This window comes from Pygocentrus nattereri, chromosome 11 (genome assembly GCF_015220715.1).
Source record: "Pygocentrus nattereri isolate fPygNat1 chromosome 11, fPygNat1.pri, whole genome shotgun sequence".
Taxonomy (NCBI): domain Eukaryota; kingdom Metazoa; phylum Chordata; class Actinopteri; order Characiformes; family Serrasalmidae; genus Pygocentrus; species Pygocentrus nattereri.
The window spans coordinates 43,487,132-43,506,847 of NC_051221.1; the positions used below are offsets into that span (position 1 = coordinate 43,487,132).

Here is a 19,716-nt window from a genome sequence, read left to right on the forward strand (position 1 = left end):
GCGTTAAGCTTAGGACCAACCATGTCCCTGATCGCGTTAAGCTTAGGACCAACCATGTCCCTGATCACGTTAAGCTTAGGACCAACCATGTCCCTGATCGCGTTAAGCTTAGGACCAACCATGTCCCTGATCGCGTTAAGCTTAGGACCAACCATGTCCCTGATCGCGTTAAGCTTAGGACCAACCATGTCCCTGATCGCGTTAAGCTTAGGACCAACCATGTCCCTGATCGCGTTAAGCTTAGGACCAACCATGTCCCTGATCGCGTTAAGCTTAGGACCAACCATGTCCCTGATCGCGTTAAGCTTAGGACCAACCATGTCCCTGATCGCGTTAAGCTTAGGACCAACCATGTCCCTGATCGCGTTAAGCATGGATCATCGTATTATATTGTTTAAAAGACAAATTCTTGTTTTCCCATTATCTTCCATTAAAATAACCTTTGCCTGACTCTAAAAGGGCTTCTACGTGGGTGGGGGAAACGATATTAACCAGTAATATGTTTTATCTTTCCATGAAAGGAAAAAGTGCTATGATTCTGGCAGTTTGCACAGTGCTAATCGATTGGATATAAAGCTTTCATTAATTGGTAACTACAGTAGCCTCGTAGCTCCAGTGCAATACAAAAGAATCAAATTTCAGACACCAGACATTTCTTGACTGGTAGGCTGCTGTTGGGGTGGGGAGTATATTTTATTGAGCTGTCATTTTAAGAAAAGGCTTGAGATGAATCTACATGTGAAGTAGACTTTCAAACGTTTGGCTTGCTACTTTTTCCTCTACTCCAGTTAGCTGTTGCTACTCAAATACGCATGCTCAAGACTGGATAATGATAATTAGCAAAGATGCAAATCAGATAGCTCTGAGTATTCACTTACTCCTCAGCTTTCTATAGGCTGAATATATAATCTCTCCAGTGTGTAAAAGTTCTGTGTGTGTGTGTGTGTGTGTGTTTGTCAATGTGTGCAGAGATTGTGTGTGTTTGTGTATTGTGTTATTGTCCAGTCTTGTTTTGTGTTAACCCCACCGACTCCCTCCCCCCTGTAACTCACTCCCCTTTAGCCTGCTCCCTCCGGGGTCTCTCCTCTAATGGGGTCCCAGCTGCCTTTTGGCATGGTAAGGCTGTGTGTGTATGTTTGTGTTTGTGAGTGCTCGTGTGTGTGTGTGTGTGTGTGTGTATTTCACACCCCTTTTCTCTCACACAGCCTGGCGCTGCTGGAGCTGCTCCCGGCTCTCCGATGATGTTCCCTCAGCAGCCCATGGTGAGGCCACAGTTTCCTGCTGCAGGAGCGCCTGGAGCATCGGTAGTACATCAATATACTTACAGTATTTTAATGAAAACTGCAGTATCTGTAAAAAGTTTGGAGACATTTGTATCTTAAATCTTATGCTTAAATGCTAGGAATTCGTTTGTAATTCAGGTTTTACACAGTGAACCTTACCTATGCTGGGAGTTGCCTGCAACATAATTTCAGCATAAGTTGCGTGCAACACATCTGATCTCTGCACAGGCTGGCCAACTTAACAACTTTTCAGCAGTCATTACCATTTCTATATGTATGTGTTGTATTTTGCTATATAGTTGACTTGTATGTGTGTGTGTATGTTAAGATATTGAATATTAACGTTTAAATAACCATTATGGTTATAGGCTTGATGCCTTGTTAATTGGGGACCATACCTCAGGGTTCCTTTCTGTAGTAACTTTCATATAAGATCCCTAATTAGTCTGAACTCTGTGATTAAAATTAGGAGGCATCAAAAGAGCAAGCAGCACAAGCTGACAACTACCGACCGTGACCCCTAAGGAAAAGTCACATATACACTATATACCAAAAGTTTTCACTCACTCATCCAAATCATTGAATCCAGGTGTTCCAGTCACTTCCATGGCCACAGGTGTATAAAGCCGAGCCCCTCGGCCTGCAGACTGCTTCTACAGACATTAGTGAAAGAATGGGTCGCTCTCAGGAGCTCAGTGAATTCCAGCGTGGTGCCGTGATCGGACGCCACCTGTGCAGCAAGTCCAGTCGTGAAATTTCCTCACTACTAAATATTCCACAGTCCACTGTCAGTGGGATTATAACAAAGTGGAAGCGATTGGGAACGACAGCAGCTCAGCCACGAAGTGGTCGGCCACGTAAAATGACAGAGCGGTCAGCGGATGCTGAGGGGCATAGTGCGCAGAGGTCACCGACTTTCTGCAGAGTCAATCACTACAGACCTCCAAACTTCATGTGGCCTTCAGATCAGCTCTAGAACAGCGTAGAGAGCTTCATGGAATGGGTTTCCATGGCCGAGCAGCTGCATCCAAGCCTTACATCACCAAGCGCAACGCAAAGCGTGGAATGCAGTGGAGTAAAGCGCCGCCTCTGGACTCTAGAGCAGTGGAGACGAGTTCTCTGGAGTGACCAATCACGCTTCTCCATCTGGAAATCTGATGGACGAGTCTGGGTTTGGCGGTTGCCAGGAGACGGTACTTGTCTGACTGCATTGTGCTGAGTGTAAAGTTTGGTGGAGGGGGGATCATGGTGTGGGGTTGTTTTTCAGGAGTTTGGCTCGGCTCCTTAGTTCCAGTGAAAGGAACTCTTAAAGCTTCAGCACCAAGAGATTCTGGACAATTTCATGCTCCCAACTTTGTGGGAACAGTTTGGGGACGGCCCCTTCCTGCTCCAACATGACTGCACACCAGTGCACAAAGCAGGTCCATAAAGATGTGGATGAGCCAGTTTGGTGTGGAAGAACTTGACTGGCCTGCACAGAGTCCTGACCTCAACCCCATAGAACACCTTTGGGATGAATTAGAGCGGAGACTGTGAGCCAGGCCTTCTCGTCCAACATCAGCGTCTGACCTCACAAATGTGCTTCTGGAAGAACGGTCAGAAATTCCCATAAACACTCCTAACCCTTGTGGAAAGCCTTCCCAGAAGAGCTGAAGCTGTTATAGCTGCAAAGGGTGGGCCGACACCGTATTAAACCCTATGGATTAAGAATGGGATGTCACTCAAGTTCATATGCGTGTGAAGCCAGGCGACCGAATACTTTTGGAAATATAGAGTATTTCACATGTAAAGTGAGCAACACATATTTTATTCACACATTTATTTTGAATTCTGTAAGAGGATTCCTCGTGATCTCTTTTCAACTGCACAGTTAACCCATCTTTTTTATTTGGGGACATTAGTGTTTATTGTACTTGTTTGGATTTTTCAGATTTTCTTTAATTTTGTTCAGTATGATCACTTGATGTGTTTGTGTGTTAATCAAACTTGTTTCATTAAATTGACATGCAAGTGAGCTACAGGATGTTTTACATTACGCAGTATGTAATGGGCGTAGTTCCATGTATGCTTCAAACATGTGACTTCTGCTGTGTAAAGCCAGCCTAAGACCTAAACAAAGGTTTTAATAGTGAGAGATATTTTTAAAAATGCCCCAGTAGTTTTCGTCAGCTAACAAGATATGGAGCTTGTTCAGGCCTCATGAAGCTGACTGAGATAATGTTTTTAATATAATGGGATGCTCTGGAAAAAGTTCCTTGGCCCAACAGCCTAATGCTCCATTCTCAAGTTGGAGTGTGATCCAGAGCCAATCATCCAACATCAGTCGCTCACTTCACGAATGCTCTTGTGGCTGAATGCAATCAAATCAGCAATATTCCAGTATCTAGTGTAAAGTCTTCCCAGAAGAGTAGAGGTTATATCTGCAGTAAAGGGGAAACAAACTCCCTATTCATATCACTGATTTCAGAAGAAAGCTGGATGAGCATATATTTTTTTTATTTATAATATTTACACATTTTGAAATATAAAAAATATTGTAATGAAGAAAAACCTTCCTGAATTGATGTGTCCAGACTTTTGACTTGTAATATACATAAAGCAGAGGTCCAGTTTATGTAATATGTATGATTCCTTGTAGGCATACTGTATGCTGTATGCAAATTATTTCTCCAAAAGTAGTTTATGCTTTTCTTTTATCTCCGTTTCATTTATTATATTTCTTTTTCATTTATGCACATCAGAGTGGTCAAGCAGATAAATCAGAATTCAACATTTAAGTTATTTAGCAGATACTTGTGAAGTGGTCACCTACCTTGGTTTTGCAGAGCTACCTTCCAGCATAGTCTACTTCCAACCACAACCTGCCACACTTCTTCATACATCCTTCATTGGCTGGATTATATGCGTTCGTGTTAGGTGTTGTGGAACATGAGGAGCCAAACTGCAGGAAAGTAATTCTCCAGGAAGAGGGTTGGAGGCCATGGACCTTTACTAGCGATTACAATTCACGGATAGAAACCTCGGTCTCAAGAGAGAGAAACAGCGCCATCTCGTGTATTAGGAAAACGATGCTATTTGATCATTGATCAAGTCTAACAATAGGCTTAACTCACAATTCATTATGAATAATTAAATAGCAAAACTTGGATCTCTGTGTATCAATACTAATTTTAAACCCAAAATATTGTGTCTTTTCCCAGATGTCTCCAGGAATGGCCCAGAGCCCCAGAAAGCCACCTCCTCCTAAAGATCCCCTCGCTGACCTGAACATTAAAGACTTCCTATAGATCAGCATCAGGTACCTTCATGCAGTTTAAGAACAATGTACAGATGTTTGGAGAAGTTTGAACACCTCTGGTGATTTTCGAATAGAAGTTAGAAAAGGTTAACACACCGTCTAGAGAGAACACACTTCTTATTTAGCTTTTTTCTGCACGGTTATGCCTAAATTTCTATTTATTGACAGTGTAACATATTGGAATACGATGCCATAGCCAGTGTCATATGTTAGAGTAAATGGTAAACAGTTCACCTTAAAAAAATCAACAAAACATGTCATTTGACCAGGAGCACCAAAACCGTTGTACATCATACGTCTTCAACCATCTTCTGATTCTTAATTATTTCAGTATGTAAAGTAATATTTGGAAATTAATATGAAGAACTGCAAAAATACTAAAAGAGGTTTATATTGCTCTGTGTTTGATCATAGCTCCCGTTACCCTGAGGAAATGGACGTGTTCTCTCTTCTGATCAAGTAGCTTCAGGGTCTCCTTTCCTCCCTCCCTCTTTCTCTCGCTCTCTGTCTAATGTTGTACCACAACCTGTGAAAGTGATCCTGTACACGTGTGTTTGTATTTTAATGTTATCCTTTTGTTTCCAGGCTATATTTAAAAGATGAACTGTGTAAGGTATTGATGGATGCATCCTTGTACATCTGCAGTGGTGGATGTGTGTTCCTTTTTATTTCTCCTGGCTCGCTTTTCTGTGAGAAACCCCAAACAGATGTGACGTTTTCTGTGGAAAAAAAATGAAATGAGTAATGTTTCGGTGTGGTAAATATCACTGGCCAATCTTGGGCTCACATGATCCATGTCGTCATTTGAGGAATTAGTTGTCTAGCTTTTAGCCATACAGCTTATGGGAATATATGAATGGACATGACATATACAGATGTATTAAAATATTGTGTAGCATCTCATTTCTGTTTTACTGACTTATCAACCTGGTCTTCTTCCTCTTCTGTTGGTCACGTGTGACATGCAACGTTTGACTAGGCCTACTCAAAAAGAATATGCATTTTAGAATATTTTATCTTTAGTCTTTATTTTGAGATAAACAAATGTTGAATATATTTTAGTTATGTTTAAAGTACCTTATGTATTAATGAACTGGTGCAAAGTATTTCATTTGTAAAAAACAAACGTAAAAAACACTTGTATTCCTCTGTCCTGCCACCTGAACGAACCAGAGTTCAGTTTGAAGAACAGCGTTTCAGCATGGATAAATTTCCATGTGTCCAGGTGTTGAGCCGGATTCTAATATACAGCAACATCTACAAACGCTCCTGGCGTCTCGCTTACTTGTAATAACCGGACAGGATGTAAACTGGCTGTTTGATGTTGTAATTCATTGCAGTTGACTATAGCAAGAGCAAATGAGAAAAAAACTAAGATTGTTCTAAAGACTGAAGGAATAGGGTTAGACTTACTGTGGCTGTGCGGATCTGCTTTGTTTTCTATTTTTCTTTTGTTTTTTTTTTTTGATGAATTTTATTTTGGATGGACTATCCCCCTCTGCCCCCACATCCCTCCTCTGTGCATGTGAGTCCTGTTGAAATGCAATAAATGATTACCTGGAAAACCAGGAGTCACTGAGTTCTTAAGGGGCATTTCACCCTAACCCTAATCGTAAATTCAAGACCAACCAGTGGACGATGTTTCAGAAATCATGAGTTTGTGTCCGAAGCGAAACTGACCTCACTCCTGTCCTGTGGCATGTTCAGTTTGAAATCTTAACGCTATTCACTGAATCATTCTTGTCAAAATACTTTTAAGTGATTGGGAAGCGCTTTTGCTTGCAATTAGCATTTTTCTTTGCACATCAGTAAAGAGTTACAGGCTACACACGTTTCAACTAAAACATCTTCTGCTATCAAACGAAGCATCTATGCACAGCCTCCACCTGATTGGATAACGCAGTGGAGCATAAAAATGCTCTTCTAGAATGATCTGAGATCATCTGATGTGGGGAAAAAAGCAGATCTCCAGTACTTCTCATGTGCGTACAGTCATATGCAAAAGTCACAGGTTAATGTTGATTGCAATTTTATTTATGTTCAATAAAAAAAAAAAGTTAGAAAAAAATGTAAACAAAATGCTTTACAGGGAACAATCTCATATTACATTTCCCCACATTTTAGTGCTCAGAAATAGAACATAGAATATAAAATGGGACCACCTTTGCAGAGACCATGATTTATGCTTGCCCCCCCCACCAAACGTGTAAGATACGGAAAATAAACAGCCATTGCACCATTACAGAGCGGTGCGTTCTTAGTACAGCATGTGGTAACATCTTCACTCAAAAAGCCAACACCAAGCTTTCCAGAAAGCTCCATCTGCCAACGCAGATATACGAACATTCATAAAATGTGGAAATTAAGACGAAACTCACCTGGATTAGCATTCGAGAGATGTAACATTTATTTGTAGGTTACAAACGCAGCAAAATGAAATAAACGCAGACGTTTTCACCCAGAGTCGCCTAAACTTTCTGCTTTTCTACAGTACAATAAATACATCAAGTATCTGTTTGACATATCAAATGTAAACATCTACCTGATCCTAGTATCTTTTTCTTGCAAATTTCTGTCCATACTTTTATATTTTATATATAATTATATATACTTTTGATATTATATTCTGAAAAGAATATAAAAAACTGTTCATCAACTTTAACTCCAAGAAACTCTGAAAACGTTAAACTAAAGTGGTCGAATGATTAATCAGCTGTGATCAGCTTAATTAAATACACAGTAAACATGTGATAAAGCATACTGAAGGAGTTATTTCGAAAGTTCTCCAAGGTAACAAACCCATTTAGATTTCGCATAAGAGCAGAACCATAGCATGAATACTTGGCAAGAGCTTAAATGTGCTACAAAATGTATCTTCATCATGCTAGATAAGACTAGCTGGTCCAGATGTCTGACAGGACACACTGTCAAATGTTGCCTCCATGAATGGAAGGAGGCAGCACTTCTGACCCACGTCAAACGTCCCATAGAGTCAATGGTGATCATAATGGGTCAAGGCTCTGGTGTTGAGCAGGAGTCCTCAGTAGATAAAGGCATAATAGAACAGAGCACTGATGGCCAAGAGCGCTACGGACAGCAACATATTCCTCCTGTTCTCTCCTCGCAGCACCTCCAGCTCCTTCTCTGAAAGACAAGGAAAGAACAGACGTCTTCAGTAACATAAATACAAGAATCATGACCACACAGTCATTTTTCGCCATGAGTGCCGTCAGCAGCGTTCTTTGACCATACCGTATTTCTGTATCCTCTCATTCATGATCGTCATTTCATCTTCTAGGGCTTGTCTGTGGGCAAAAGGCATAACTTCTATTAAAGCTTTCTCCAGCATATGGTCACTGTCATTACTGTCCTCGGTATGCAGTCTCACCTGTCCTCGTCTAAAAGCTGTTCCCGTCGGTGCCTGAACTCTGCCCTTTCCAGACTACTCTGACAGCGCGATCGCTGCTCCTCAATACGGTCAATCTGGGAAGAAGGTGTTCCATTGAATACGTATTGATACCAATTGGAAAAGAATAAACATCCATAGAGAGGATCATTGCGACAAAACTTGGTTTATTGCTTCTTGAAGGCAGGAAAATGCACCAAGTCAGTATCAGATAAGCAGATTTATCAGAATGTCACGTTTCATGGATGTGGAATGAAATGTTGCTATAAGAGTTTTTCAGAGAGTTTTAACCGTATGAGTGGCGCAGGTGATCGGCTCATCAATGTCCTCTCTCTACAATACCCAGCATACATCATGCAAATACATCATGCAACCACTGGGGATCCTTGTGGTGTCAATCAACACTGGCTGAAAGCCAAGCCGCCTAGCTATAGACTGAAAAAGGCAAGCAAGGCAGTGTCAGCGTAACTGACCACTGTTTACCCTTTCAGTCAAAGAGGACGAGTCAAAGGAACTATCTTGCCAACTTTAACCCTTTTTGTCATTCAGGTTATTTCACGTAAAAAATTCTGTCATTCTTTCCACTGTAATGATTACATCATGACAGTTAACACTGTTAATAAGTTAATTAAATGTTTGGAGTTACTCTCGCTACAGAGCAGGGGGCGCTCTCGCTACAGAGCTCGAGGGGCTCTCGCTACAGATCTCGGGGGGGCTCTCGCTACAGAGCTCGGGGACGCTCTCGCTAGAGCTCAGGGGGGCTTTCGCTACAGAGCTCGGGGACGCTCTCGCTACAGAGCTCGGGGGGGCTCTCGCTCAAGACTGAAACTGACCCTCTCTGGCGGAGTCTACGGCCAGCGAGCTGTCCAGGCGACTCCGCGACTCCCAGCTTCGCGTATCTCACTGTGTCCAGGTGTTTCTCCTCACAGCTCGGGATTAAACCCTATAACCGGTAAACGCAGCGCCGTCCGGCTCACCTCGTCCGCCACACTCCTCCTCTCCTTCCTCTCCTTCTCTTTCTCCTTCTTCTCCTTCGGCATCTTAAGCTATAACCCAGGTTAATGCTGACCTACTGCTTCCTCCCTCTGCGGTGAAGGAGACGTGTAAATGCGGACACCGCCCCCTGGCGCGCTGTAGGTAAAACAGTGTAACGAGGCCGAGTTATCTGAGAAAAGACGAAGAGGAAGAGGAAGAGGAAGAGCAGCCGCCACTGGATAAACACGCGGCATGTAGATATAATACTAATGCTAATACTAATACCCTACGGATCCCCGCTGGTGACACCCTGTATAAATAAAAAAGAAGGCGTGGCCACGAGCTCACGGCTTACTAAGTCTTTCACCAGCGGGGCTAAACTAACACCAGCCTGGGTGGTAATAATCAGCGTAACCACCCAGAAGAGCCGGTGTGAAACTCTGAATCCGCTCTCCAGGCCATGGACACTGACTGGGATCTAAAGGGAACTCAGCACTTGAGAAATCCTTCGTGACTTTGGTGGCTAGTTTTACTTTTACCCGAATCATTTTTCCTACAAAATAATCATTTATTAATGATTCGTAGGTTTTACTTTTGAGTGTTTACTCTATAAGTAAATGTTAAGGCTCTGCTGATCCAACTTTATTTCATTCAAAAGAAACTGTCTCAAAACCATATAAGAAAGTGTCAACAAATCCCAAGCAAGCCACTATTATATATATATATATATATATATATATATATATAAACATACTTCAATGTAAGTCAATGGAACCAGAATTTTTCCCATGTCATTCTGGGTAATTTCTTCAAGGCCATTCATCATAAAATTTACAAACAATGTAAAGAGTAACAGATACTTTCAAATTAAATGGAGATACAAGGTTTTCTTCCGACAGCAACGATATGTACATAATAATATGTATAGGTAATCTTCTGGATATATGTGTAGATTTAAAGCAGTTTATGTATCTATTATCTATTATTATTCTTTATTCTATATATTGTATTTTTATTTGACTTTTTCCTTTAGCTAAATAGTTGACAACAGTCTGCTTGTCCGGTCTGTTCAGCATGTCAGTATGTTACATGTCATATATGTGTTCACTCAGCAAGACAAATTCCTTGTATGTGTAACATACTTGGCAAAATAAAGTGATTATGGTTATTAAGTGTAACTGTGTGTTTGTGTTTCTGAGGACACAGATAGCACACGCACATTTTGAGGGTGCATCCTGTGATTTCACAGCATATATGTGTACTGTATATACTGTACATGAAGGACTTCACAGAATCAAAACCCTCATAATGTATTGGCTCATATGATACCAAAGGCACAGTTTGAATATTATAAACAATAACTGCTGATGTATATACACTATATGTGCACACATTTACAGACACCTGCCCCTCCAGCCTTTCTTCTGGGTATTAATAGGGTGTTTGTCTCCTCTTTGCTGCAGTAACAGAATCTACTCTTCTGGGACAGCTTTACACTAGATGTTGGAACATTGCTGTAAGGATTTGATTGCAATTAGTCACAAGAGCATATGTGAAGTCAGGTGCTGATGTTTAGTTCTGGATCACAAACTCCACTCCGACTCATCCCAAAGATACTGGATGGAGCTCCATCACTCCAGAGAGCACAGTTTCACTGCTTCACAGCCCAGTGTCTGGGGGCTTCTTACCCTTCTAGCTGACGCTGGGCATTGGGCATGCCACACTGGGCTCAAGTGTAGCTGCTTCAGAAAATCCCATTCTATTGGAAGTGCTTTTCTATGGAGACTACATAAACTGTATGTATGCAACTGAACATTGTCAGCAATGAGTGCACCTTAAAGTAGCTGAAGTTACTAATTAGGAAGAGGTGTGTAGATACTTTTGGACACATAGTGTATCATAAAAAATTAAAAAAAAAAAAAAAAATTCCATCATAGATTAAAAAAAAAAACATGTTCAGAATTATTTAAAAATGATTTGGTGAATCTACACAGCAAAGACACAACATTTTCTATGAACCTTCTCTTATTTCTTAGTCAAAACGTAAGTCATTACCACTACAGCCATTAAGGCAAAACCACCAGTCAGCAGCACTGATAGCTCAAATGAATGCGAGGCAGGAGCAGCAACCTGTAGCTGTGCTTTTAGTGGGGCTTCTTCAAAGGGTGAATCTGAGGAGAGCTGAGAACCACTGGCCTCATCAGTTGACTCTGACTTAGAGCTCATATAGCTTTCTGCTGGTCCTGGAGCTTTCATGGAGAAAGGGGGAAGTTCCTGTGGGCATGGAAGGTAATGTAATGCACCCAAAATAATTTCAGGTGCTGAGATGAAGGCAGGGGACCCAGGGAGAGGAGTTGCAGAGGTTAAAGTGGTCAGTGGAACATTGTCCATTATTTCTTCCACTTCTGGCTCCTCCACACACATCAGAAGCTCCCCTACCTCTGGAGGCTCCAGATCAGATTCCTCTAGGGACAGGACAGGTGATACAGATGCATCAAAGTCTGCCCTCATCTCCATAAGCTCTTTATCACTCAGTGTGCTGCTCTGGACCTCCATCTCTGCTGAATCCACTGACTCCGCCCTGCCTAAGAGCCTCACCTCCTTTTCCTGCAGTTGGATTATATCAAAATGGTTCTTGCTGTGATCTTCTGGAAGCAGAGCGTTCTCCACGGCATCCAAGTTCTTTGCACCAGACTGTGTAGAAGTCCCTGAGGCACTGGCTTCAGCCATGCTGTCAATCTATGAGTATGTGGGCCAGCTGTGGCTTTCCGCTGAGTAAAAGTTCTGGGCTCTTCAGGTTGCCCTGTTTCCAGACAGGATGAAAGCTTCACTGCTGAGACTTCTTTTCTTTAGCAAGCACATCCACCTATAGTATGAAATGAGATTGAAAGAGCATTATTTTAGTCCACTTAGTAGATTTAATATTCATGTACACTGCCTATTAAAGATTTGGGGACACTTCACCTAAAACAGTTGTTTACTTTGCCAAATTAGAGAGAGCAGAGGCGTTAAGCTTTATCCACGGTGGCTGTGGGTTTTCATTTCAACAAAGCAGGAGAGCAAATGATCAAATGTTTGTAGACTGAGATCAACTGATTAATAAAGTGGAATTAGGTGTGCTCCAGTTTGGTTGGAATGAACACCTGCAGTCACACTGGCCCTCTGTGGGTAAGACTGGACACCCCTGAGAGAGGCACTTTTAATGGTGTGGATTTTTGATGAAATATTTCTGGCTGAAACAATTTAAGACCACGTATCAGTTTATCCATAGTTGCCAAGAACTGCTATGATCAAGTACAATATTTATTTTTCTTGGCATTTTATATGAATCAGCGTTTTGTAGTCTGATCTGTTATCCGGCACCAGTAGTGTTTATTTTTTTTATTTATTGTCTGAAAAAACGTTTTGTCTATAAAACTTTGTCGCCCCCTCTGACGCAAATAGAAACTATCATAGACACACAGAATATGAAACTGTAAACCATTCAAAGGTTTAAATAATAAAAAATGTCCTGATTAATTTTGATTGATTTTTCAAAATGGTTTATTGCCCCAGCCCTACATATAAAGTATGGCCAACTAATGAAGGGACAGCTACTCTACTGTAGTTTACTACACTACTGAATCCTTCAAAAGTTCTCTGCCAATCAGAAAAAAGGCAACAAGCAAACTGGGTTCCTTTTGTATGAAAAATCAAGACAGCATATAATTCGGTTGATACAACAAAAGCATTAGAGCAACTCTCCATATGAGTCATATGAGATGTTTTAATCAAAGTCACACACCTGCACCAATAAAAATGCAGGCAGGGCAACAGTCCTATCTGCCCTTCTCTACCCCTGCATTCTTGTCTATATTTAGGTATGCATGCACACATCTGACAGTGTAAAACCTCACCATGTACACTGCCATCTGACCCCATGAGTGGAAGCTATTCCAGATATTTCGCATGTCATTAGGAAGAGGGCATGGAAGCCATCCTGGTGATAGAGGATTGGCAGCTCTCTTAGAAAAAACACCCCAGTGATTTTTTTTCTAAGACATCTATCCAGCTATCCATCACTAGCCTTCACACAATTAGACTGAACTGAACTAAGAGAGAGATCAAAGTAAAATGGGAATATTCTGACAGCACAACAGGTCACAAAATTCCCGAATAATGTGACAGCCCCTCCTACAAACATAGCTGGTCTCTACTCTGGAACGTACCCGGTCTCTACACTGTCCATTCCTCAGATGTCACTGCCCTACCCTAAGCCACAAAATACTTTCACCCGAGTCTAAATGTAAGCACTTTTGCTCACCTTTGAAACCTTCTGTGGATTTTGATTATGTCACTGTGCACCAGTGGGCAGGGAAAATATTAACTAATAATATCATGCTGCACCCGTCACTCCCACCACCCTCATTTACTACCTAGACCAGGGGTGCCCAATCCTGTTCCTGCAGGTCTACCACCTTAAAGAGCTTAGCTCCACCCTTAATCTAACACACCTGATCTAATAAAGCTCCCCAGGGGCATCTGAATATTGGATCCAAATGTGTTGGGTATGAAATATCCAGGACCTGGATAGGGCTCCAGTCCCTGATATCGTATTTCACTTATACATGATAGTATGGAAGGTGAATGCATTATGATTTTTACAGTTACAGTTTACATTTATGGCATTTGGCTGACGCTCTTATCCAGAGCGACTTACAGTTTGATCATTTTACACAGGAAAGCGAAGGGTAGTGTTGGGAGTCTTGCCCAAGGACTCTTATTGTTTGAGACTGTACAACCAGCACTGCTCCCAGTAGACCACACACACATACAATATACACACATTCAGAATGCGAACATTTTTCATTGTGCAATATGCTAAGAGCAATGCAGATTTCTATGCAACTCTTTTTTATTTTATTTTATTATTATCCTTATTTTCCTGTAAATAGTCAAGATTTAGCTTTAATTTTTATTATTTATAACGTTGATAAGGTTTATACTGCTTCCCGTTTCTATTACTGAGTGCCTTACTCCTGTTACTCTGCTGCTGCTGTAATACTGTGAATTTCCCCGCTGTGGGACTAATAAAGGAATATCTTATCTTATCTTATTGGTTTAGTGTAGGGTGCTGCCTAGGTGGGGACTAAACCCCAGTCTACAGCATAGAAGGCAGAGGTGTTACCCACTACACTACACCAACCACTATATACCCACTACACTACACCAACCACTATATACCCACTACACTAACCAAGCACTATATGCCCACTAAACTACACCAACCACTATATACCCACTACACTATACCAACCACTATATACCCACTAAACTACACCAACCACTATATACCCACTACACTACACCAACCACTATATACCCACTAAACTACACCAACCACTATATACCCACTACACTACACCAACCACTATATACCCACTACACTAACCAAGCACTATATGCCCACTAAACTACACCAACCACTATATACCCACTACACTATACCAACCACTATATACCCACTAAACTACACCAACCACTATATACCCACTAAACTACACCAACCACTATATACCCACTACACTACACCAACCACTATATACCCACTAAACTACACCAACCACTATATACCCACTACACTACACCAACCACTATATACCCACTAAACTACACCAACCACTATATACCCACTACACTACACCAACCACTATATACCCACTAAACTACACCAACCACTATATACCCACTACACTACACCAACCACTATATACCCACTAAACTACACAAACCACTATATACCCACTACACTAACCAAGCACTATATGCCCACTAAACTACACCAACCACTATATACCCACTACACTATACCAACCACTATATACCCACTAAACTACACCAACCACTATATACCCACTACACTACACCAACCACTATATACCCACTAAACTACACCAACCACTATATACCCACTACACTACACCAACCACTATATACCCACTAAACTACACCAACCACTATATACCCACTACACTACACCAACCACTATATACCCACTAAACTACACCAACCACTATATACCCACTACACTAACCAAGCACTATATGCCCACTAAACTACACCAACCACTATATACCCACTACACTAACCAAGCACTATATACCCACTAAACTACACCAACCACTATATACCCACTACACTACACCAACCACTATATACCCACTAAACTACACCAACCACTATATACCCACTACACTACACCAACCACTATATACCCACTACACTACACCAACCACTATATACCCACTACACTATACCAACCACTATATACCCATTACACTAACCAAGCACTATATACCCAGTACACTATACCAACCACTATGTACCCACTAAACTACACCAACCACTATATACCCACTAAACTACACCAACCACTATATACCCACTACACTATACCAACCACTATATACCCACTAAACTACACCAACCACTATATACACACTACACTACACCAACCACTATATACCCACTACACTAACCAAGCACTATATACCCACTAAACTACACCAACCACTATATACCCACTACACTACACCAACCACTATATACCCACTACACTACACCAACCACTATATACCCACTACACTATACCAACCACTATATACCCACTACACTACAACAACCACTATATACCCACTACACTATACCATACCAACCGCTATATATCCACTACACTATACCAACCGCTATATACCCACTACACTACACCAACCACTATATACCCACTACACTATACAATACCAACCACTATATACCCACTACACTACACCAACCACTATATACCCACTACACTATACAATACCAACCACTATATACCCACTACACTACACCAACCACTATATACCCACTACACTATACAATACCAACCACTATATACCCACTACACTACACCAACCACTATATACCCACTACACTATACCAACCGCTATATACCCACTACACTACACCAACCACTATATACCCACTACACTATACAATACCAACCACTATATACCCACTACACTACACCAACCACTATATACCCACTACACTATACAATACCAACCACTATATACCCACTACACTACACCAACCACTATATACCCACTACACTATACAATACCAACCACTATATACCCACTACACTACACCAACCACTATATACCCACTACACTATACCAACCACTATATACCCACTACACTACACCAACCACTATATACCCACTACACTATACCAACCACTATATACCCAGTACACTACACCAACCACTATATACCCACTACACTATACCAACCACTATATACCCACTACACTAACCAAGCACTATATACCCAGTACACTATACCAACCACTATATACCCACTAAACTACATCAACCACTATATACCCACTACACTATACCAACCACTATATACCCACTAAACTACACCAACCACTATATACCCACTACAATACAACAACCACTATATACCCACTACACTATACCATACCAACCGCTATATATCCACTACACTATACCAACCGCTATATACCCACTACACTACACCAACCACTATATACCCACTACACTATACAATACCAACCACTATATACCCACTACACTATACCAACCACTATATACCCACTAAACTACACCAACCACTATATACCCACTACAATACAACAACCACTATATACCCACTACACTATACCATACCAACCGCTATATATCCACTACACTATACCAACCGCTATATACCCACTACACTACACCAACCACTATATACCCACTACACTACACCAACCACTATATACCCACTACACTATACCAACCACTATATACCCACTACACTATACCAACCACTATATACCCACTACACTATACCAACCACTATATACCCACTACACTACACCAACCACTATATACCCACTACACTACACCAACCTCTTTTTTATTTCATGATGTCTAATGTATGTTAATGTAACAAGTAATTTGGACCATTTCTATTGGTTTAGTCTTCTATATACCTACAATACCTTCAATATACCTAAGGAATAATAAACTCCAAAACAGTTAGATTTCGTTTAATAACTTCACTCAAAGTTCACAGTTAAGGCATTAATGTTTCTACATTAATAAACATACATACAGCTGAATTAAACATTTAGCATACATTTAGCAATGAATTAAAGTCACACAGAGAGCTACATAAACTTCCATTACAACCACCATTAAACAGTGGAACAATTACAGAAGAATTTGTGCAGGAGTCAAATTCTTTTACAATTTAGCAAAAAAGAATCAAGATTTGTCAAAAAGCAGAACTTTTAAAAAAAAAAAATATTTCAATTAGTGACCGTTCGTGGACTGGACAGGCTTCAAGAAGGAATTAATCATTATTATTATGTACATTGCCATGTATTTGTGATGAAAACACCAAGAGAAATATTGTTTTTATTGGACATGTTCGAATGTTCTAACAGGCTGGAAAGTAATCTGGCAACTGTGGTGCTTCTTTGGCTAAATTAATTCAATCACATTGCATTGCATTTGGGAAACTGTCGAATAATAAATAGAACGCTAGGTGGGTAAGTAGACGCAGTAAGAACTGCCATCTGTCCAGCTTGGGAACTCGTTTTTTCCCATGCTAAACGTGACATTTGACGATTCCAACACAACACAATGAGACAAGTCACAGGTAAGCAACGATTTTACAGTAGAACATCAACTAAATTGTGTTTCAAATAAAAAACATGAGTTTCACTACTCAATACAAACCTGCTGGACAGGAAATGTGCTCATCATACAGAATTAAAAAGTGTTTGAAATAAATGCAATGCTCTGAACGAAAGCGCTGTAGAATGACTTATATTGTATTATTATTATATATAACAATAAAGGAAGCCAGCTAGCTGAGAAAATAAAGCCCTTGCAGATCTCTTTGGTCCCCATTTCAGCTTATTATATAGGACAACTCCAGTATATTTACTCAATAGGTTGGCCTTTGCTGGTGGTCAAACAAGATGAAGACAGCTTTTAAAGAAAGGGAAGATAATGTTAGCTAGTTTGAACTAGAGGTCAGTCAGATCTCATTCTAATGAATACAGTGAATACAATGACTGATAGGATTTCTGTCTGGTGCTAATGAAAGATCAAACAGTTGACACATTAATCTACTCATGAATGCTTATAGTTGACACCACAGGGCACAGCAGGCAGATTAACTGTCTGGTTTAAAAATAACAATAGCAATAGCAAGTTCATTTTGACCCCTGTGGTCCTTGATGTTTTGAAGCAGAGAGACTGAGTAATAAACATACGCAGGTGATGATGGTGGCAGTTCAGTTTAGCACTGTGACCAGTCTAAACCCCTTTAACATTCTGATTTAAAAATAAATCACCCGTAGGCTCCTCACAGGTAAGCAGTAGGTAAATAGTACAGCTACTCATTACAATGTCATGACTGTTAACATCAGTACTCTGTTCTTACATTTGGTCATACATTCATGATGTTGGTTCAGAATGACCATTTTCAAATCACTGACATTAGTAAAAAAGATTTCTTCCTCTCATTTTACTCTCACCGGCCACTTTACTAGTATTTTACTTGCTAGTAAAAGGCTGGACCCCCTTTTTCCTTCAGAACTGTCTTAATTCTTCGTGGCAGACTTTCAACAAGGTGTTGGAAACGTTCCTCAGAGATTCTGGTTGGTTATTTGAGCTCCTGCTGCCTTTCTATCATCTGGAACCAGTCTGCCCATTCTCCTCTGACCTCTCACACCAACAAGGCATTTTCGTCCACACAACTGACCGCTCACTGGACATTTCCTCTTTTTCGCTCTGTAAACCCTAGAGATGGTTGTGCGTGAAAATCCCAGCAGATCAGCAGTTTCTGAAATACTCAGACCAGCCCGTCTGGCACCAACAACCACGCCACGTTCAAAGTCCCTTAAATCCCCTTTCTCCCCCGTTCTGATGCTCGGTCTGCACTTCAGCAAGTCGTCTTGACCACCTTGTCCTGACCACTTGACTGTACCTAATAAAGTGGTTGGTGTGTATGCTTCCAAACTGGAATCATTTTATTCCTGTGTCTATGGAGTATTTCCACTGTTTAGCTTTTGTGTGCAAATACAACAAATAACTTTTGGGCTTTTTCGCACATAAATCTGAAAAAGAAAAACCTTCTGTCAACATTAAAGCTCACAGGAAGCCTTACCTTTCTCCTCAGTGACGGCTTAGCAAGTCTTTTTGCACTGCGGAGTTCACACACACTGAATCAGCCTGCGGTCAGCTCTCTTCAGCCCACCTTCACCGCCCTCTGCACCCCCCCTCACTCCAACACCCACCCCCCTCCATCTGCCCTCCTTTACCACCCCACCACTCCAACACCCGCCCCCCTTCACACCCCACCACCCCAACACCCACCCCCTCCATCTGCCCCCCTTCACCACCCCACCACTCCAACACCCACCCCCTCCATCTGGCCCCTGTAGTCATTAAAGCGGGAGCGGTAAGAGTGAATAAGCGCCATTATGAGGGACTCGCCTGTGACGCGGACAGCAGCCCGACAGAAACGGCGCTTACACACGTTTTGTTCACATTTATGTGGCTTATTAAAACAACAGCCTGCACGTCGTGCTTCAGATGATCAATACAGATCATAATGAGAAATAAACGATGGTTTCTAATTCGTCGCTGTAATCCTGACTAATCGCGCGTCGGCTACGCTGCTCGCTGATTGGCCCCCGCAGGGGC

At 41.3% G+C, this 19,716-nt stretch overlaps 3 protein-coding genes across 8 annotated transcripts in view; 1 reads left to right on the top strand and 2 right to left on the bottom strand.

Moving 5' to 3' along the window:
• snap91b (synaptosome associated protein 91b) overlaps positions 1-6,146 on the top strand; it is a 47,465-nt gene extending 41,319 nt beyond the window's left edge. For all 5 annotated transcript variants that reach the window (XM_037542583.1, XM_037542584.1, XM_037542585.1 and 2 more), the window contains 3 exons: positions 1,206-1,304; positions 4,484-4,581; positions 4,996-6,146. In XM_037542583.1, coding sequence (XP_037398480.1) covers positions 1,206-1,304; positions 4,484-4,570 — 186 coding nt within the window. In that variant the 3' untranslated portion in view covers positions 4,571-4,581; positions 4,996-6,146. The remainder of the gene's footprint in view (positions 1-1,205; positions 1,305-4,483; positions 4,582-4,995) is intronic.
• Positions 6,147-6,593: 447 nt separating this feature from the next.
• On the bottom strand, positions 6,594-10,552 carry ccdc167 (coiled-coil domain containing 167). 2 transcript variants are annotated; one of them, XM_037542590.1, is made up of 4 exons: positions 8,965-10,552; positions 7,970-8,064; positions 7,834-7,886; positions 6,594-7,720 (listed from the first exon to the last, which is right to left on the bottom strand). In XM_037542590.1, the coding sequence occupies exons 1-4, from the start codon at positions 9,025-9,027 to the stop codon at positions 7,584-7,586; spliced, it is 348 nt and encodes a 115-aa protein (XP_037398487.1). In that variant the 5' UTR covers positions 9,028-10,552; the 3' UTR covers positions 6,594-7,583. The 2 variants fall into 2 exon arrangements, with proteins under 2 accessions (XP_037398487.1, XP_017578495.1); XM_017723006.2 differs by having other exon boundaries at positions 6,594-7,725.
• A 17-nt stretch (positions 10,553-10,569) lies between these two features.
• si:ch211-214j24.14 (uncharacterized protein LOC559160 homolog) lies at positions 10,570-19,262 on the bottom strand. Its single transcript, XM_037542593.1, has 2 exons — positions 19,178-19,262; positions 10,570-11,828 (listed from the first exon to the last, which is right to left on the bottom strand). The coding sequence occupies exon 2, from the start codon at positions 11,690-11,692 to the stop codon at positions 10,988-10,990; it is 705 nt and encodes a 234-aa protein (XP_037398490.1). The 5' UTR covers positions 11,693-11,828; positions 19,178-19,262; the 3' UTR covers positions 10,570-10,987.
• Between the last annotated feature and the right edge of the window lie 454 nt (positions 19,263-19,716).